The sequence below is a fragment of the Leishmania martiniquensis genome, chromosome 22 (assembly GCF_017916325.1).
Source record: "Leishmania martiniquensis isolate LSCM1 chromosome 22, whole genome shotgun sequence".
NCBI lineage: Eukaryota > Euglenozoa > Kinetoplastea > Trypanosomatida > Trypanosomatidae > Leishmania > Leishmania martiniquensis.
Genome location: NC_090157.1, coordinates 83,252 through 103,878, shown reverse-complemented (window position 1 = coordinate 103,878; position 20,627 = coordinate 83,252). Strand labels below are relative to the sequence as shown.

The 20,627-nt window shown below is 58.2% G+C and overlaps 3 protein-coding genes across 3 annotated transcripts; all 3 read left to right on the top strand.

Annotated features, from left to right (window-relative positions):
* Positions 1-49: 49 nt before the first annotated feature.
* Positions 50-1,027, top strand: LSCM1_02870 (uncharacterized protein; the record flags this gene model as incomplete). The annotated part of the gene is made up of 1 exon (XM_067320434.1): positions 50-1,027. The coding sequence occupies one exon, from the start codon at positions 50-52 to the stop codon at positions 1,025-1,027; it is 978 nt and encodes a 325-aa protein (XP_067178746.1).
* A 10,950-nt stretch (positions 1,028-11,977) lies between these two features.
* Positions 11,978-16,528, top strand: LSCM1_02868 (uncharacterized protein; the record flags this gene model as incomplete). The annotated part of the gene is made up of 1 exon (XM_067320433.1): positions 11,978-16,528. One exon carries the CDS (start codon positions 11,978-11,980, stop codon positions 16,526-16,528), a length of 4,551 nt encoding a protein of 1,516 aa, XP_067178745.1.
* A 2,069-nt stretch (positions 16,529-18,597) lies between these two features.
* Positions 18,598-19,944, top strand: LSCM1_02867 (uncharacterized protein; the record flags this gene model as incomplete). The annotated part of the gene is made up of 1 exon (XM_067320432.1): positions 18,598-19,944. One exon carries the CDS (start codon positions 18,598-18,600, stop codon positions 19,942-19,944), a length of 1,347 nt encoding a protein of 448 aa, XP_067178744.1.
* Between the last annotated feature and the right edge of the window lie 683 nt (positions 19,945-20,627).

Below are 20,627 nucleotides of genomic sequence, written 5' to 3'. Positions count from 1 at the left end.
GGCGGTATCTTCTCGGCTCTCCCCCTCAGAAAAGAGCTTCTCTGTGAACATGTCAAATCACTCGGTCGATGGGAGCGCTGGGGTGCTGCCTAATACACAACAGGAGCATCACGCGCAGGAAGCGCAGCAGCAGCCACAATTCTATCCGTCAAGCGTCCCAGCGCAGGCATGCATCGACGCAACTTCTTTGGTGGCACCCGTGGCGAAGCGCCATCGGTCCGAGGAGCGCGCGCCGGTGAACGTGGCATCAGATGATGTGGCGAAGATCGATCTCGTCTCGGACGCAGACCTCTCTTGCGCCGCTCGCTCCTCGGCGACGATTGCGCCTCAAGTCAGCTTGGACAGCAGCGCGAACGCGCCCCCTGCTGGTTTCACAACAGCTGTGATTGATGTGTCCGGCAGTACCCTTGGGGTGGAGACTGATTTGACGAGTGTAAGTGACGAGACGCTTGCAGAGCCGGACTGCGCCACAGCCCTCGACTGTGCACATGTGAAGTGTGCGGCTACTTTGCCAACACGCGAGCTACCTTCAGCTAACTATGCGCAACCCTCGAAATCAACGCCTTCTGAAGGGCACCAAGATGCGCCGACGCAGCCCGTCCTACCGGGCAGCGGCAATACAGCAACGCTCTCGCCTCGCCAGAACACAGATGAAGAGGAAGTGGTTGCATCGCTGCCGTCTGCGCAAACTGAAACACTGATGCACCTATCACAGGCTGATGTGACAACTGATTGCGGCGTCGCTGCGCGCCACTCAGAAGCCGTCGACACTGAGGGAGCTTCCCTGTTGCAGGCTGAGGAAAGCTCCTGCAGCGACACCGAGGCGGAGCCCGCTGCAGATGTTACGAAAGCAAAGACGGCTCCCTCGCCGATCCCAGAGGAAGGATGCACTGGCAGTCTGCGGCGCTCGCGCCCTTCAGGAGCGGCTACATCGCCGCCGTCGCTGGCCGCCGTTGACGAGAACTCCAGAGCGCCAGGCAAGCATCTTACGTTTGCTGGTGACGCGGCGCCACAGCAGTTATCGTAACGCAGAACGCCAAGCGAGCGCGAGTTGTTTTTTACGCGGACCTCCGCAGCGCGAGCCGATCTTACGGCCTTGCCTGCTTCGTTATTTTTGTTCGCGATGGTCGTCGCTGTCGGGCCCCGTCGCCTTTGGTGGTATTTTTTTTTGATCCGATATCTCTTTTGTTTGGTTCTTCTTTTTGGTCGCGCTTCATCAGAGGGCGGCAGTGGTGTGCGCGAATGCGCGCACACGCGTTCGTGTAAGCTACGAGTGGGGTACCACGATACCTTCCGTGGGCTTGTGTGTCACTGTCCGCGACTGCGTGCGCTACGCGCAACGACAGCTTTCGTCCTTTGTTTTGGCGTGCGTTCATATTTGTTTTTCCCTTTCTGCTCCGATAACGTTCAGCACGTGCGCACAGTGCGCCGATGCATACAGAAGATTATTTTGGGGGGGGGGGGGAGTGTGCGGAGGAGGAGGAGGGAGAGGGGGAGCGGGGGGGTTGCCATGTTCCTGTGTTGCCTGCGAGTAGCGTTGATAACTGTGCAGGGTAAAGCAGGTTCTTGTTGGCGCGCGGCCTCTCCCTCTCCCCCTTCTCACCCCCCGTTTATTCACTATTCCGATAGCCTCACTTCTTCAGAACCGTAAAGTCATGAGAGCCTTTGCGCGAGTGGCGGCGTCATTTGGCTGACGCGTGTGCGCGTCGCTCTTGGGTGCTTGGGCGCAGGGCACACCGACGGGGAAAAGCGGTGAACCTGCTTGATTGCCCGGCCTTCTCTGCACCTAATGGTATTCCCGCTACTCGCTCGATCTCTGTCTCGTGCGGTAGCAGGAAGGCTCTGCCGTAGAGCCGCCTGTGTTCCTCCTGAAGACAATGGTGCGCGGTGGGCGTTCGGTGTCCCCTCTTTCGCACGCTTGGTCTCCGCCGCACCTGCCTCTCTCATATGCTGTGCAACATCCGATCATGTTCCCCATCGTCCACTCAACTCCTCTCTTCACAACAACGTGAATGCTCACGCACGAGCCACATCAATTTTCCTTGAAAAAAAAAAGATCCACCTCCAATCGCACTTCGTCCTCTCTCGCTCCACCACCCTTATCACCCTTATCTATTTTTTTTGCTCTCTCTCTTCCTCAGTCGTTTGCTCACTTCAACACGCACACACTAAAGCCTATCATACGCAGGTTAACATTCCGACGCACAGACACGCGTTCCGCTGGTGCACGTCGCATTTTGTTCTTCCTCCTCCCTTGTGCCCTTTACCGTTTCTTGTGAGAAAAGATAATCGTCCTCGTCCCCTTCTCTTTCCCCCTCCCCTTCCCTTCCTCTCCCTCCCTCCGCTCACAGCTCCTCTCTCCTCCACCCCCCCCCCGACAACGACTTGCGAGAAACACAGCGAGACGCGCTTTCAAGCATAGAGGTGCTTGTGACGGCCCCACTCACCGGCTCAGTGGGATTTTCCCTTCCTTTTTTTCGCTACTGGTCCTTCTCATTCACGTACTTACAGCCGCGCATCGGACAGTCATGTCTAGTAACCCCGACCGTACCGTAACCTCCAAGGAGGGCGATCGACCATACCGCCAGGGTTCCTCTTCATCGACGCCAGAGAGTGGCGACAACGGCGCCACTTCTGTGCTCGATGGAGCAATGTGCGATGAAAAAAGAATGCGCGAATCCTTCGCTCAGGTGCATGAGCTCGTATCAGACCTCAACGCGGAGGAGGAAGATGCCAAGCAGCCACCGATTCTTCCTATCCGCTTGATGCGCCGCGTGATCCCGCCAGGCGGTTTCGCTAGTGGCGTCTTCAATCTTGCCGGTAGCAGCCTTGGCGCTGGCATTCTTGGCTTACCCTACGCCTTCGACACATCCGGCATTGTCATGGGCACGATCTACCTTATTGTGATTTACCTACTGACCGTGTACTCAGTGCGGCTGCTCGCCATCGTCTACGGAAAGACAGGCATCAGGAGCTACGAGCTTACAGCGCGCTTTCTTTTCGGCAGCGGCGGTGACTTGTTCGCAGCAGCCATCATGTTTATCAAGTGCATCGGTGCCTGCATTGCCTACGTCATCTGCGTCAACGACCTCTGGCACGCCTTCCTCAACGACGATCGGATACAAGGCTACTACCGAAGTATCCAATTTCAGCGCGTGCTCACGTCACTCACGTTTCTAGCGCTGATGCTGCCTCTCTCACTGCCGCGGCAGATCAATTCGCTCCGCTACGTGTCTCTCTTTGGTGTCGTCTTCGTTTTGTACTTCGTCGTGTGCGTCATCATTCACTCGGCGACACACGGGCTGAAGGACGGCATCTCCGGCAAGGGCCTGCGGCTGTTCAACACGGGCAACCGCGCGATTCAAGGACTTGGTCAATTTGTCTTCGCGTTTCTTTGCCAATCGAATGCGTATCAGGTCTTCAACGAAACCCCGAAGCCCAGCGTCAGCTTCTTCGAGTCGCAGGTATTTGTCAGCATGCTCATCTGCACCATCTTTTACTGGCTGGCCGGCTTCTTCGGCTACTGCGACTTCGGCGACAGTGTCGTGTCGTCGCTTCTGCGCATGTACCATCCGCTGGCGGACTACTACATGGCTGTCGCCTACGTCGGTCTTGTGGTGAAGCTGTGCGTCGCCTTTGCGCTGCACATTCTCCCCTGCCGCGACGCCGTGCACCACATCATCGGCTGGGACCTGCACACCGTTGCCTGGTGGAAGAACGCGGTGCTGTGTGCTTTCCTCAGCCTCGTCTCGCTGCTGTGCGGTCTATTCATCCCAAACGTGAACACCGTGTTCGGCCTCCTCGGCTCCTTCTCTGGTGGTTTCATTGCTTTCGTTTTTCCAGCTCTCTTCTTCATCTACAGCGGCGGCTTTGAGTGGCGGAAGGTGGGCGCGTACGATTACATCGGCTCCATAATGCTCCTCCTCTGCGGCGTGACGATTATTTGCTTCGGCACGACCGCCACCATCTACGGTGTGGTTTAGTCAGTATGAACAGAAGCGAAGAGTACGAAAAAAGGAAAAGGTGCCCCCCGCCGCCGCCGCCCCGTCGCCCCCCTCCCTCCCCGACTCTCTCATACTCTTTGCTTTCCTTTTCCCATAAGAGACAAGAGGGGCAAGGGCTCTAAAGGCACGTGCCGAGACGTACTCCCGGCACCCCCCTTCCCCACCCTCCCGATAGATAAGCAGCGGGGAACGGGCAAAAAAAGGGGGTGAGCGTCTGCCTGCGTTTGTGCTCTTTTTTTTTCGTTCTCTTTTTCCTACGTCTCTCGCCTGTTAGGGCCGGAGAACGTCGAACATACGCGTCAACGTGAAGGCGGCAGCGGTGCGATGGGTGTTCCGGGCTTGTGTGTGGGGTCGGCGTCTCCGCGCCTGTTTCGGCCTCACGGAGGTGCACCTATTGGGGGCGGTGATGGCAATGCGATGGCGCTTGAGGAGAGAAAAGGGGGCAGTGAGCGCGGGCGCAGCATACATGGCGCTCCTGGCGTGTTCACTGCTGGTGCTCTTCTTCGCCAGCGGTTTCGGTCCATTCTCCTCTCGCTTGCCTGCCAAGCGTCGCCCTCGCGCCCCCTCTCATTTCTCGCCTCGTCTCTCTTGCAGACAACTGCCAGGACGAAGGAAGGTGGGAGGGAGGAGGGTGTGCGTGTGTGGGTGTGCTTCGCACCTTCAACGCACTCAATCACTTGCAATGCATCAACACAGTGCGCACACTCCCGACGAAAGAGTCTCTGAGGCAACGGAGAAGCCCAACGAAGACACACCCACCCACTCACATATATATATTTATAATCTGAGTACGAAGAAAAGGACGCGCCTTTGCGCTCGCAGAATGTGCGGCAAGCCAAAGGAGAAGGGGAATGGCAGAAAAGGAATGCAATTAAATGAAAGAGTGCGAAGTGGCTCAACACGACAGGACGCAGCGCTGATGAAGTGTAGATTGGCTGCTACGCCACAGCACCCCCCCTTCCCTTCCCTTCCCCAGCTTTTTAAATATCAGTTCTTTCCTCTATCCCCCCACCCCACCCGCACGGTACTGGGCTTCGTTGTGTGTGCTCGTGTGGTGGTGCGTGCGCATACGTGTTGGCGCACCACGTGTGCCGAAATGGCACTCATGCGTGCGCGGCGTGGAGCCTGATGACGGACACGGCGGGCATTAAGAGAAAATTAAAAGAAAACGTTAATGCTCCTCTTCGCAGTGCAAAATCTTCTGTGTGTGTGCGTGCGTGCCTGGTGATTTGACCAACATACCGCTATGTAGACGGAGGGTGCGATTCACCCGGGTTAGATGAGGAGAAAGCGTATCCTCACCTTGTCGACGTTCTTTGGTCGCCCTTTTTTTTCTTTTCTAACGTGAAGCTAACATACCTGAGTGGGTCTTCTTGTCGCGCCGACAGACGCGAAGCATGCAAGAAGATTACCGTAGGAAGGGGCTTGGCGCGTGGCGAGCCGCGGTGCACGTGCGTTCTCCTTTCTCTCTGCACGCATTAGCCGGCGTTCCTTCTCCAGTTGCACGAAGTGCAGGAGTCTGCAGCCCCTCTTGTCTTTTTTTCTCTCTGGCTGCCATGGCCTCTTCTACTAGTGCATTCATCGCTTACCTCCACTAACCCACTTGTTTCTCTTTCTCTATTGTTTTGGCGTATGTGCGAGCAGATCTGCCCCCTCCTCCGTGCATGGTTAAAGGAGGTGGGCCAGGCGGATTTGGAGGACGTGAGTCTACAGAGCGGCGGGGAGAGGGAGGGGCATGGAGGGAAGCTTGTGAAATTGGGCTGCGGACATTTGCTGCGTTGAGAGGCCCTCCGTTGAGGTACCGCGCGAATCTCGGCGAGCGCCGCTCGCTGACATCTCAAGTCTCTCCTATTCCTCCTTTGCCTCTCAGCTCCGACACACACACACAAATGCCCACCTGCAGGCCCGTGGGCGCTTTTTTTCTGCCCTCCCCCTGTCTCGCACTCCGCCCTCTTCCCTCCTTTTCGTGTGGGCTCCTTCGCTTGGCCCTTTCGATTTTTCGAAACTTTTCTTGTTTTTGTTTGCTGCGCTGATTACGAATGCGCTGACTCCAACGGGGCGATACACCCAAAACGAATTCCCTATCTTCCTCCCCTCACCTCTCTCTTCCGCTTACTTCCTGGGCGTTGCTCGGTGCGCGCCTAAACTCATGCGCCCAGATGTTCTTCCTACCTTGGATCAGGGCGGCGCGGAGCTTCTGGGAGCAGTGCGTTCACTCCTCACACAAGTACATGCGCACACACGCACGCCCTCAATCGCTGCAGTGTTTTTTTTTGTTTGCGTGTCTGATCTTTGTGTGTGTGTTTTTCTTCACGCGCAGTTGTGCAGGCGTCACCGAGAGTTCAGCTAGCGATATTGTTTTTATCTTCGCTTGGTCGTCTGTCAGAATTCTTCCTGTTGTTGCGCTCTTTGGGTCCTCTGACCCTTTCAATTGTGAAGGCAACGCGCGTAAACGCACACAGCCTTCATTGTACAAACCGCCTCAGACCCTAAGCACACTGCTTTTCTTTCCTGTTATGTTCATGTGGATGCTGGTGATCTCTTCTATTCCCAGTGTGTGAAGGGGGCAGATGTACACATGCAATCAACCACAGGCGCACGCTTGACGTGGTGCTTGAGTGGCAGAAGCAGCCCTTCTCTGCCATTCTGCTTCCCGTTTAAATTATTCTGACGCATCGTCCCTACCGCACTCTCTCTGGACCACACATAGCGACACTATGCACAGGACGAGGAACCCTTCCCCGTCCTCCTTTCCGCCTCGTGAGAGTGGGAGAAGCGGCATACAAAGCAGCGGATCGATGACGCGTCGACACGAGATGCGAGATGAGTAGCGAAAGAAAAGAAGGTGTGCATGCTGCTTCCATGTGTTTGCTCGCTCGCCTCATGAGCTCTCCCTCCAGTCTCCTCCGCCCTCCCCTTCCCAAACACTCTTCTGCGATCCACATCTTTCCCTGGCGTCCCGGCCTTGTAAAGAGCGCGGCGATTGAGTTCGGAACGCATGAAGACACAGTAATTAGATCACTGCCTCCGAAGTAACGTGAGGACGCACCAAAGAGAGGGAATGGGCGATGCCAAAAGCAAGAGAAAGAAAAGGTGAAACGGCACAGAGGTGATCTGAATAGGCGGCCACACAAACACAAACACACACACACATAGACTAATATATATATATATGTATGCGCATGTATATATATACACTTACCCCCTCCCCTCTCTTTTCTTTTGTCTTTGCATCCTCCTTTCATTCTCGCTGCGCTTCGTGTGCTGCGCATGACGCCAAAACATCACAGTGCGTGGCGGCATCTCGGGGGGGTGTCCCTGTGCCCACACGCCGTGTGGAGGCCAAGCAGCCCTTCACCCCCCCTCCCTCTCCTATTCGATGCCGAGCCGCCCCTCTGGTGGTGGCAGGGCCACGGGCCTGCGGCAGTGCACACATTTGCGCCATCCCTTATGCCAGGCAAAAGGCCAGCGTGACTCGCGTGACTCGCACCCGCCCCTCCCCCTCCCTCTGCTCAGGGGCGTGGGTAGGGTACGAGGCAGGGGTGCGTGCTCCGAGGAACGCGTTGGCGCATTGCTGCACCGCGTGCCGAGGGCTGCTTTGCACTATGCAATGGGGCCTGTGACGTGGTGGGTTGGGGGAGGGGGCCGAGTGACATTCGGCTCACGTGCATGTGTGTGTGTGTGTGTTGTATGGCAGGGGGAATGGGCGTGGTGAAGTTCGCCGTCAATGCGTCGGCGCGAGTGCCAGTGTTACTACGCCTCGTCCCCGAGCGGCGGCGGTCATCTTCCTTTGTGAGCTCACTGGCAGGCGCCGACCAGTCCGTCCGAGTCTGCCGTCATTTCGTGTGTTTGTTTGTGCGTCGATTTTTGTGGGCAACGGGGTTGGGCGACTGGCGCAACGGGGCCGGGTTTCAGCGGTTTCAGCACCTTGTCAAAGACGGCGGCTCATTCGCCACTTCTCTCCCTCTTCCTCTCCCTCTTTTTCGCTCGTATGGCAACACCTAAATCGTTCACCCAACAGCGGAGGCCTGTCCATCGTTTACTCTCTTGTCGTTGGCGTTTGTTTATATGTTTTACGTAGAACGTTTTGATATTGGCGTTGTGCTGGTGGCTTCTTTGCACCGTCTGATTTCGTCCGGCACGATTGCTCGGCCATGCCAGTCTTTAGCGCTCGAGGCGCTCTCTCCTCCTCCGCACTTTGTTTCTACTTTCCGCTGCCAGTTTCACGACTTCTGTGCGGCGTGGCTGTCGGCGAGTTTCCTCACTGTCGCGCCCCCACTGCCTTACTCTCAGTTGCGGTTTTATTTTCTGTGAAGTCGGCATGTATCGCTGCAGTGGTGCACTTCAGTTAATATTTTGTGGACCAGACCTCTTCGGTGCGGATGCCACTGGGGCTCGTCGTTCGCGTCTCAGTTACCCTCGGCGGGGGCGTCAGCTTTCTGCAGCGCGCTGTATTCTTGCCGTTGCTTCACCTTGCATGTGTCTTTTCGGCCCTCTTTCTCTCCTCCCTCCCCGCATTCACAGTTTCTTTGAATGCGCCAGTGAGCCGCTTCAACCCCGTTCTCACCCCTCCCCACCGCACACACACACACACGCCATTTCAACGCATATCATTGATTCCTTTTTTCCCCATTTTTCACGTCCCGTTTCGCCCCCGTTCGCGTCAACGCGCACGCGCTATGCGACACCCTCACGAACAGGCCAGCGACCAAAAGGGTTCACAAAGCGAAGTGTGTAATGATCGTCGACCAATGCGTAGGCAAGCAATGATGTGGCGCCCGCCCTGCCCCCCCCTCCCTCCCTCCCTCCAGTACCCGTTCTCTCCTTCCTCCTGCTTCCCTCCCCATCCCTTTTCCTGTCTGATGAACGTCGATGGCGTCAATGCCGCATGGCATTTGGCATCTCCGCGTCGTAATCGCTCTCGCTTGTGCGCCATTTCTTTTTTCTCCCCCTCCCCCTCGCACCTGTGCCACTCTCCCGTTGAATGAGCCCACACATGTATACAGATGGACCTCCCTTTCCCTGCGGTCCACCCTCTCCCCCTCCATCCTCCCTGCATGCGCAGGTGAAACCCCTCTCCTCCCCAATGCGTCTCCCTGACGCAGCGCGCAAGGGAACCGCCGGAAAGGGGAACAAAAAGACGACAGGGAAGAGGGGAACCTAAGAGACACCCACCCGCGTGCGCGTGCGTGCCCGTCTGCCTGTATGTTCGGTTGGTGCTCGTGTACGCCAGTGTATATGTTTCAAACATCGGCGCTATATATATATATATATATATGCGTACCTCAGTGCTTCCAGGTGCTTCTGTACCTGCACCGGCTCGCTCGCTCGTGATTCAGTGCAACGTCAATGCGCGTTTAACGCCGCGGCATACAGCAACGCTGCAGCAACAAGCAGTGCCCCTTTCTCACTCGTCGTGCTCCCTTTATCGATGCCGGTGCACACGTCATTTATGGGGTCGCGCACGGGCAGTGAAGATTTCCATTTGTCGGCATGGGCCACACGATGGGCCCTTTGGCAAGATCGAGCGCATGGCAAGAACGGACGGCCGAAGTAGAATCGGCGAGGTCGCCGGATGGTGGTAGTCAGTTGGGCTACAGGCCCGATGAAAGCGCCCCTCCTCATGCTTGCTGAGGTGGAGTGTAAGCGAGGGCGGCGTCGCGAGAAGTCATGGGCGCTTCTGCCAAGCCGAGAACGTTGCATCCTGGGTGCGTATCTTCTTGATGTGATTCCGCGCAGTCGGCAAGCTTGGTTCGCAATATCATGCTCCCCTCTCACAACCCTTCTCTTCTCACTGCACACATATGAGTCGCCTTCTTTCATCTCACCAAGAGAGGATTCGGCGATTGGCCGCCATGCCATCGTAGCCCGTAAGGCGCTGTAGGCGCGTATACAAATATATATCCGTATTTGCGTGTGAGATGCACTCTACAAGCAAGCCAAGAGAGATTCTTGGACGCCACTCACCGATCGGGTCATCTTCGACCACAACATCAGGGCCAAGGCGTTCGGCCGCTTGGAGTCGAGCGGGTCGTACCGCCACCTCCCAGCCTTTCTGCGCAGCTTCAACTACACCGTGGCGTACCTCAACGTGTGCCTTGTGTTTTACCTCGCTCGCGTGTACGTCCACGTTGCGGTGCCCAGCTCGCTGCTCTCCGCTGAGACTGCCAAGGTCAACTCCCTCAAAGCTGTATGGACCTCCTCCGTCCACGCGGTACCTTTGATGGCGGCGTTGGTGTATCTCGTGCACCCCGTCCACGTCGACGCCGTCACATCCATCGTCGGGAGGTGTGAGCTGCTTTACTGCTTCTTTGGGCTCATCGGGTTCTTTTGCATTCACCGGTATCTGAACCAAGTCGATGAGATGGCCGACGCGACGTCGGCGACCGCAGCCGTCTCGGGTGCGTCTTTGAAGACCAAGGGGCTGCCGGCCGCCGTGGCAGCAACGAGGAAAGCCCGCGCAGGGCAGAAACCACGGACGCGCTTACCGCGTGCATGCTCACCATGAGCGTTCACGGGTGCGTCATGTACGCCTGTGGGCGGTGCCAGTGACCGCGCTCCTTGCTCGTCATTGGCGTGTCGGTGCTGGAGCTTGCCAGCTACATACTCTTCCGCCGACAGTTCATTGGTGATGTTGACCTGCAGAAGAGCCGCCTGCTGCGCCAAACTGAAAACCCGCAGTACTTTGTCCCGAAAGGTCTCTTCCACTGGCTCGGCATTCGGTGGGTGATTCAGGTGAAGAACTTGGAGCTGCTTTTCTTTCCCACGTCGCTGTGCTGCGAGTACAGCTTCAACTGCATCCCGCACATGCACAACATGGATGACCCCCGCCTGCCGTACTTTCTCAAAGTTACCGGAGCTGCTTTGGCGGCTTTAGTGGGCCTTCTGTACGGCACGTTGGTGCCCCGCTCTTGCGTGGCGCTGGTAGGCCTCGTCGGTTTCCTCTGGATGGCAATCCCCTACGCCCCGGTCAGCCACCTCTTCATCGCCGTCGGCACCTTCATCGCTGAACGCTGTCTGTATGTACCATCGATTGGTTCGGTGCTGCTCATCACATTCATGGTGGCCGCCCCAGGGCTTCGCGAGGGGGTCGTGAAGCGCTACTTTTATGCGCTGCTGCTACTCTGTATTGGCTGGGGCATGTTTTCCCACCGGCGCAACGAAGACTGGATGACGGACGAGCGCCTGTGTGCGTGCACATCGTGGCACTCAGCGTTCTCTCAGTGCCACCCCTGTGCGGTGTTTCGTGACTTTTTGTTGTCGCTGCTCTCCTGTGGTGTATTCACTGCGTTGTTCGTGCCTTCTCTCATCATCATTTATGTGCACCTCCAAGCTCTGCCCACCCATACGGCTCCAGTCTTTGCTGCCCAACCGCTGTTGTCATCATTAGGAAACCGTTCGAACCGAAGTTGAGCAACGAAAAGAGGGATGACGGACTCGCTTGTCCGCGTCGCCTGACGATAAGGGAAGGCGGTCGGTGCGTCAGCTATCTGGACGACTGTTAGACGCCTACCGTGTCTAGACGCTCTCACTAGCACGGCTGCATTGCTCAAATCGAAATTCCCAGAGCTTTGTGTCCGTGAAGAGGGTCCACAGAGTGACGGCGCACACCGCGGTCCCTGAAGAGTGAATTGGGGTCCCTCCCAGTGGTCATCCCAAGGCCCCTCCCCTCTACTTCCCCCCGACCTCTGCCTCTTGTCTGTGCCTTGGATTCCTCCTTTAACACGCCGTGGTGGTCATGCCGGCTTGTGGCTGAGCGGTACACATACGTACATACAGACACCCGCAGACCGATACTCATTGCGCTCGTGTGCGTTTTCTCTCTTTGTGCCTCTTGCCGTCTTGCGTCTCTGTGAGGCTCCCTGCGTGTATGTGTCTGAGTAGACGGAGGTGTTCCTTACTTCGTGTCCCTTTTCGACTCGGAGCCTTCATCCCCACTGTCAACAAACTCCGATCCCCCAACGCCCGTTGCGATGCCTCCGCCACACGTAGCAAAGCGTGGGCGTAGCCACAGCAGCGGTGCCAGCGCCCCGGGCCCCCAACCGCACCGCTCTGTCTCACCTCACTCCCGCGACAGCCACGGTGGCCGCCCACGAGGCGTCCATGCGCACAAGTCCAGCACGCTGCGGCTCAAGAAGGAAAGGGCAAAGCACCATCAAACGAAGTTCCGCGAGCAGCGAGATCGTCAGCAGCAGCGCCAACACAGCGGCGACCCGCGCATTCGCGCTGGCTCTGCTCGCGCCAGCACTGGTAATGTTGCTCGCCTCCCTCGCACGGCGAGCACCGACCGCACAAGGGACATCGACATTCACCTGGCCGCTAAGATTTCAGCCGATCTTCGGGAAAGCATTAACAGCTTCAAGACCCGGCGCACCAGCCAGAAGGTCTTTGACCGAGACCTCAACGAGTGTCTCTTCCGCTTCGTGCCACCGCAGCTAATCCACCAGCACATGCCCGACGCCGTCTCCTCTTTTCGCACGTACCTGCCTAAGTTCCAGAAGGGAGCGCCGACTATTGTAAGCGCCTTCGTCTCATGGTACGAGTGGGCCTCCTTTGAAGCGAGCAGGGGCAAGTCGGTTGCGAAATCTCAGAGCAGTGCTGCTCGCAAAGAGGCCGCGGATGAGGACGAAGACGCCACTGCTGGAAAGGCGGAGGCGACGTCGGACGCGGAGGACGAGAAAGCACCTCGCAAGAAGCTGAGCCAGGCGCGCCAGCTCATGTCGCAGACGTTGAGGGAGCGGGAGCACATGCGGGCGCTGCTGCACATGTGCCTGCGCCACAACGCCGAGAAGCGCAAGCAGGGTCAGCATGCCTTCCTCAACCATCTCACAGCTAAGCTGAGCGAGGACGACGTCGACTGCCGCAACCTCGAGCGCCTTCGCGGATCAGCGCACCACTCTGTCGTCTACGCTCTCTCCCGTCTACTCCTCGGCATGGTGACAGATGATTTTGCGATGTTGTGCTTCCACTGCCACGCGTTGTTCCTCGTCGTGACGCAAACACGCATCAGCCCTGCTGTTGTGCTGGATCTGGTTAGCGAAGAGTTTGCGTTGAACGCGCGTATGAAGGCGGTGAAACTGCGCCTGGAGTCGCGCGCTGGCAGCCGTGACGGCGATGACAACGACGACGACGGCATCGATCCCGATGACATCAGCGACCCGACCAAGGGCGAGCGCAACCAGCGCCTCATGGCGACCGTGTTCGCACTCGGTGCTGTGGTTGCTTCGCAGAAGAGCCTCAAATTGACGGAAGCGTCTCAGCTTGCCACCGTGCTTGCTTTTGCGTACGTGGAGCAGAAGATGACCCGCGTACTCTCTGCCAACGTCCTGTTCGAGGTGCTGGGGCAGTACAGCGACGTGTATCAGCAGGAGGAGTCACTGCAGTGGCTGAATTTTGCCTTCTTCCACTACCCCAAGATGGAGTACTTTCGTCCGGAGGCGATACAGTTTTTGCTGCGGCTCATCGAGATGGATGTGAAGCCGCCGGCGCATGCGCTGCCTGCGACGATAGTGGCGTACCTCACCCTGGACCCGCTGAGCCCCGCCATGATGGAGCAGATCAGCAACGCCCTCTTTCGCAAGGAGCAGGTGACAGCCTATCACCCGATGGTGCACCCCGTGTGGCACGACATCTTTCAGCTCGTTGTACGCCGAGTGGCGATGGGTGAGTCGATGAAGGAGCACCTTGGCACGATCCTGCACAACATGATCGTGCCGTACCGCCGCGGTAGCGCCGACGTCCCGCGGCGGGCGCTTTTTCAGAACTTGGTGGCTGAGTTGGGCCGTATCGCGCTGCAGTCCGACAGCGCCGAGCAGCGCATGGAGGTGCTGCGGCTGGCGAGCACGCACGTCGGGTACGGAAAGCGCACATCGGCTAAGCCGACGAAGATGCAGGAGCTGAAGCAGCTGCCGATCTCCGCCCTTCACCACAAGGTGGGGGACCTACTCCGACAGTATGCCATGATTGCCGACTCGGACCCGGCCGCGGTCACGAACCGCACCTGGACCCTGCGTGAGCTGCGCAACTGTCTTTACGTGCCGGTCCGCGAAGGCGTCGAGCATGCGTACGTGGACGAGGCGGTGATGCGGCTTCTGGAGTTCGGTCTGTTCCCTCCACGGCACTCGCGCGATACGCTCAGTCAGAATCGCTGCATTTACCTCTTCGCTGACGTGTACTCCTTCACTTTTCACGCCTCATTGGCCCGGCCAAAGAGCGCTGTGGCCCCTGCGACGATCATCAGGGCGTATCTCGTGGCAGAGGAAAAGTCAAAGACGCGCTACGCCACGGCCGTGCAGCAGAGCGCTTTCCGAGAAGCGCGGAACCAAGTCGTGAGGGCGCTGGAGGCAGGTGATGAGCAGCGCAGCGTCCTCTTCTACGAGCGCTGCGACATGGAAATCCTGCTCGCCCTGCTCTTCGTGATGCTCAGCGTAGACGACCCCACAAACAGCGACGCTGTGGTGATTGCCAAAAGCGTCGTCCCTGACCTGGCGCAGTTCTACGCCACCGGCACGCTGGAAACGCTGGACCTGTTCCTCGATGCCCTCATGGTACTCCTCATGCGCACGAGTGCGCCGCTGCACGTGATGCCGCTCATGACTAGTGTGCGGCGCATCGCGATGGGCTTCATCCTAAAGTTCGCCAAATTCATTCGCACGAAGAGCACGCTGGACATTCTGCTGGCGCCGCTGAGGGATGCGTACCATACGGACAGCCGCGAGCAGGCTCGCCAGCGCAAGGCGAAGCAGGCAGCAGAGGACGGTGACGAGCACAGCTCGGGCGACGAGGACGGCGACGGCGCTGATACTGCGTCCAGTGGCGACGACGCGGACGCGAAGGACGGGGAGGGCGACCAGGCGACAGCCGAGACGACTGATGAAAGCGGCGAGGACGACGTGATGAGCTGCGGCGAGGAATCGGCGACGGAGGCTGACTCCGTCACGGCGAGCGACAATAGCGACTCAGGGGCAGAGACAGAGGAGAATGACGAAGACGGGGAAGCAGCGACGGAGATCGCGGACATGAACTCGAGCGAGACGTCAAGCGACGACGGCGAGGACGCGTTTGAGGAGGAAGAAGCGCCAACGCAGCAGTACATTGACGTGCTGAAAGGCATGGTTGGCGGCATGGACCTCGAGCACGTATACCCCACCGACACCGCAAACCAGGAGAAGGCAGATGTCGTGCGTGCCATCCGCCTCGCCACTCGTGCAGGCCTTGCCATGCGCAGCGCCGAGGTGGTGCACGTGTACCAGGTGCTCCTCGCTGTTGCCCGTGAGAATGTCAAGACAGCGGACGACGTCGTCTTCCACAGCGCTGTCTCCTCGCTGGAGATGCTACTCCTCACAAAGAACCGATACTTCGGCGCCTTTGTTGGGGCGACAGACTTGTTTCAGCTGCTCGGCGACATCCAGAGTTACCTGCGCAAGCTCAGCCGTGTACTGGTAAGTAAGGATAGCGTAAAGGCCAAGGCGGCCGCCGCAGCTCGGCGTCGCCTCGTCACGGTGAAGAACATCGCGCTGCGTGTGTTTCACTTTGTGGCGATGCTCGCAAGCAAGAACCATGCCAGCGAGGAGGTGCGCATTGTCTTGAGCGAGTACTACAAGTCAGTGTTCTGTGATCGGGGCTGGGACACAAAGAAGTTGCTGCCCTCGCTAAAGAGGGACCTCTATCACTACCGTCAAGGCTTTTCCTGGGTATTACTTCCTGCCGCACTCGAGAAAAACGAGGAGGTACTGCCCCTGGCAGGCCCGCAGCGCGTGCGCGTCTTCACCGGCTGCTGTATCTTCGTCGAGGCAATGCTGCCGCGGCTGAGCGGGCTTCCCGGCGACCTGAAGCGCAGCGCTGCCGCTGCCATCTGCAGTTTTGTGCAGTCTGTCTCAGTGGCAGAGGTGTTCGCCATGAAGCACACCCTACCGTATAACTTCCTCCACATGCTGAAGATGGTGTTGCAGTACAACAGCCGCGTGCACCTGGACACCGCATGGGTGGCGTCCGCAGTAATCAAGCCGGCGGTCGACGATGACGACATCCTCTTGTCTGCCGCGTCCATCCGGCTGCTGGGTACGATGGAGCGCATCTTAGGGCTCACCCCACGTGCGAGAGAAACAAAGGCGCCGTCCCCCGTTAAAGTGCTGTATGAGCAGTTCGCGAAGCAGGGGACAAAAGAAAAGAGCGATTTCTACCGCCGCGCAAAGAAAGTGCGCAGCCGTGTTCTCAAGGCCTTGTTGGCGCATCGCAACAACGACCCAACGGCCGAGGAGCGCTCATTGAAGCGGCGGCGCAGAGGGGAGCTGAAGATCGAGGACCAGCTCCAGCGTCAGGTTCTTCGCAGCGCGCGCGCCCAAGCGCTGACGAAGGAGGAACGAGAGGAAAGGCGCAAGTGCATAATGATGGCGAAGCAGGAGCGTATCGCCAAGAATCGCGAACGCAAGCGTCGCCTACACGAGGCCCGGCAACGCTCCTTCGAAAAATGGCGCCAAACAAAACTCGCAGCAGCCACGCAGCTCGGCGAGGAGAGCTTTTAAGCAGCGTTACTGCCGTCGCGCACACGAGCCGAAGCGAGGCATGCGCGTTCGGCGCTTGTCCCCTTCCTGTGATGGCCATGAGAGGCGCCGTCGTTTCCGTCTAACGGCGCGCATTTTGCATGCCTTTCTGTTTTTCGTTGATGGTGCGAAAGGCTGTACTCCATCACTGTGAGGTGAGGAGGGAGACAGAAGATTCTCCTCCACCCTGCCTCCTGCCACGCGTCTTTTTTTTTCGGAGTGTGTGCGCGTGGCTTCTTGTGATTGACCGTTAATCGTTCTAAATGTGGCTTTTCCCCTGTTCTCGCTCGGCTGTTGTTCTCTCTCATCGCAGCCCTGACCCCTCTCACCTGCCCCCCCCCCCACACAGACACATGCACATGTACGCGCTTTTTGGTTGACACCGGCCCCTGGTGATGAGGGAAAGGTTAGCACCGCACTGCGTGGCGGCATCTCGGGGGAGTGTGTCCCTGTGCCCACACGCCGTGTGGAGGCCAAGCAGCCCTTCACCCCCCCTCCCTCCCCTATTCGATGCCGAGCCGCCCCTCTGGTGGTGGCAGGGCCACGGGCCTGCGGCAGTGCACACATTTGCGCCATCCCTTATGCCAGGCAAAAGGCCAGCGCGACTCGCGTGACTCGCACCCGCCCCTCCCCCTCCCTCTGCTCAGGGGCGTGGGTAGGGTACGAGGCAGGGGTGCGTGCTCCGAGGAACGCGTTGGCGCATTGCTGCACCGCGTGCCGAGGGCTGCTTTGCACTATGCAATGGGGCCTGTGACGTGGTGGGTTGGGGGAGGGGGCCGAGTGACATTCGGCTCACGTGCATGTGTGTGTGTGTGTATGTGTTGTATGGCAGGGGGAATGGGCGGGGAAGGAAGCATTCGTATTCACTTGAATTTGTTACTCGGGAGGGGACTGTATCAACATGGCGAGCGGCAGTCGCGCTCATGGTAAGAGAGAAGGTGCTGGCGGGTAGGCGTGTCAGCGCTGGACCGGCTCGCGTTTTGCTCTCTCCAATTCCTTTTTTTTTCAATCCTCACCACCTCAGCGACTGCGTTTAACGGTAAGTTCTGGCGTCTCGGCTGCGCCCTCAGTGAATGTGGGGAGGCGCAACTGTGGATAAGCACGCATGCAGGGATGCGAATCCTTCCACTTTTTTTAGCAGCACCTCGATCTAACACGAAAGAAAAAGGGCACTCTGAACAGCAAAAGAAAACGTACATTCGGCCGTACGTCTGGCGCCGGGCGGCATTCGAACGGGCGTGTTGGCGCAGGAGGATGCCGCAAGTGAGGGTTTGGATAGAAAAGGAGACGATAATCTGATCGCTTCGCATCTTTCCTCACGCGTACGAGCCTTCAGATCGCCGTCGTGGGCCGGCGAGAGAGCCTGCTAGAGGTGCCTGCAGCTGCCGGCGCGGCTGTCTCTGCATCCTGACGATATAATAGGACAATCGCGCGCTCCATGTCCCCCGTGCATCTGAATGTCCATATCAGCTCCCATTTTCAAAGGTACGTCTTCTTCCTGCTCTCTCCGCTTGGGTGCGTCGCAGTACTCCTCTCTCACACACACTTGCATTTATACGTCTGTGTGTGTGTGTGTCGACGTGTGTATGTGTATGAGGGGCGTCGTGGTGTTTACAGATTTGTTCGTCACCGGAGTCTGCGTCCCCCTCTCCCTTCATCCTCTGCTGTCATTTGGTGTGCAAACTTTCCTTCTCTCACTTGTTTTCTGTGGGCAGAGGGGCGGCCCTGCCAAGGCCGTCCGCTCTGGGCGCTGCGAATCGATTCGTTCTTTAGTGTCGGTGGGTCCTTCTGTCGTTATCGCCGCGGCCAGACGCCGGCCGTACCTGTTTCGCCACGCTGATTGTGTCGCCTTTACGCTTTCGCACAACCTGTCAGCTTCGAAGCACCACCCTTGACGAAACCCGGGGAGGGAGGACTGTGGTGCTGTGTGTTGTGCCGCCGCCTGTGCGCTGATGCCCGCCCTCTCTCCTTCCCCCCCCCCACACACACGAAAGAAAAAACCCCACCCCTACCCCCCTCGTCACCCCCTTGTCGGGCCATCAGGCTAGTGGATGATGTCGAAGTATTTCGTGCCGGGCACCGCATTCGGTGTGGACGCCGAATGCGCCGTTTGTTGTTGTCTGTGGACGGATCCGGTGGAGATTAGTGAGTGTCAGCATATCTTCTGTCGCGGCTGCATCGAAGGGCTCGAGGCGTGCCCCGTATGCTGTGGGCCCGTTACGCGCCTCGGCGCACCCGGGAAATTCATCCTGCGACTGCTGCAGCGTACGCAGGGGTCATGCAGTGCGTGTTCGTGGACGGGCACCTACAGCGACTTTAAAGAGAAGCATCTGAGTTGCCTGGAAGCGGGCGAGGAGCAGTCCAGTGCCGAGGACAAGAGTCCGTCGACGATAGAGTGCGTAGCAATGCAAGAGTACTACCTAGAAGGCAGCAGCGCCGCCGCTGACGGATCGACGCCCTCGCCGGCCCCTGTGAACCCCTCTCCTTCGCATTCAGCGGTGGCGGTCACCGCTGACAGCCCTCACGGACAAGACTGTGCTCATGTCTCAAGCAACAGCGCTCCCACCGTGGAAGCTCGGCTCACAAGCGAGCAGTGTGCACAGTGGCAGCAGTCGTTGACCTTGACAGCTCGAGACTACGGTATCCCTGATAAGGAGTACCGCGAACTGATCGACCGCTTCCCCGTGTTTGCCGTTCTGGTTGGTGATGAAAGTAAGACACCAGAGCTGCGCTGGCGTGACGCCTGCCGGCTGCTACGCTTCCTCAACTATCCGAGTCACCCAGACGACGTGAAGAGTCTCTTCGAGATGGCAGGCCGCAATCGAACGACAGAGTCGGTTCCGTTTCATGCACTGTGTTTATGGCTCATGTTGAACCGCCGAAACCCAGCGCAGTGGTATCACATGACCGCGGGGCCCTACGGGCAGATTCTGCAGGTGGCGCAGCTGCTGGATGTGGAGATGACCGGGCTCTTTGGACTGGATCAGTGCCGCATCCTCGCAGAGCAGTACTTTGAGCGCGACGTGTGCGACACTGAGTGGTTAAGTATCGAGCATCTGCTGCGCGGCAAAGACGCCGAAATTCGGCAGTCTTTCTTCAGTAGCACAAGTCGTCGACGCTCCGATCTCGGTGACAGCGTCACCCAATCTGGTGTCAAGCTTCCCTTACATGACATTCTGTGTGCCTTTGCCCGACACTTCGACACCTTGAAGAAGGAGCAGCAGCAGTCGGAGGCACAGCGGATGCAGGCAGAATACGTGCGCCGCATCAAGCGCATCGTGGGCTTCTATGAGCCGAACGCGATGCAGCAGCTGGACGCCACGCTGCAGAAGTTCACTGGCGAAGAGGAAAGTCTTCTCATGACGCTGACTGCCATGTATGGGCCGGAGCCCCCCTGAGGCGGTAACTCTACTGGGGGGGATGTGGGGCGGGCAAGAGGAGGGCTGCCGCTCCGCGGTGAAGGAGAGGGATTCCGTGGAAAAGATAGTCATGGGCGATGCAGAGTAGAGTCGTGTGCGGCGCGCGGCTGATGGTCGTGGTGCCAGTGCTGATCTGGTGGGTCGAGTGCCCCGCCGAGGCTCACGCAACACAATGGGGTGACCAAAGACCCACGTGTATACACGGGTGCTTGCGTACTCGGAGACGAACTTCCAGCGCCAAGGGGCGATCACGGTGCAGAGAGAACAAAAAGGCGCGGGCAAAAAGGAGAAGCTGTACATTCATGAGCATAAGCCAGAGTTCATCAGAGACGGGAGACGATGGAAACACGCGTATGTGCGAGTGCGTTTGTGTGTGTGAGGGGGTGAGGAAGTAAGCAGCCCTATTCATCAGCGGGCCGCCGCAGTTTCCGCCACCCCTGTTCACCCTGTCTCTCCGATCGGTCTCAGGTCTTTTTTGTTCTTTATTTTCGGCGTTCCCGTTTGTCTTTGTCGTGACGAGGCCTGTGCCTTTTCTTGCGTCTTTGTTGATTCATGTTTTGCTGTGCTGGGCTAAGTGCAACGGCTCTCGCGTCCGTGTGTGTATGTGTGGAATGGGGGCGTCTCTCTCTCTTTCTCTGTCGCTTGCGAATTTTTTCTTCTCC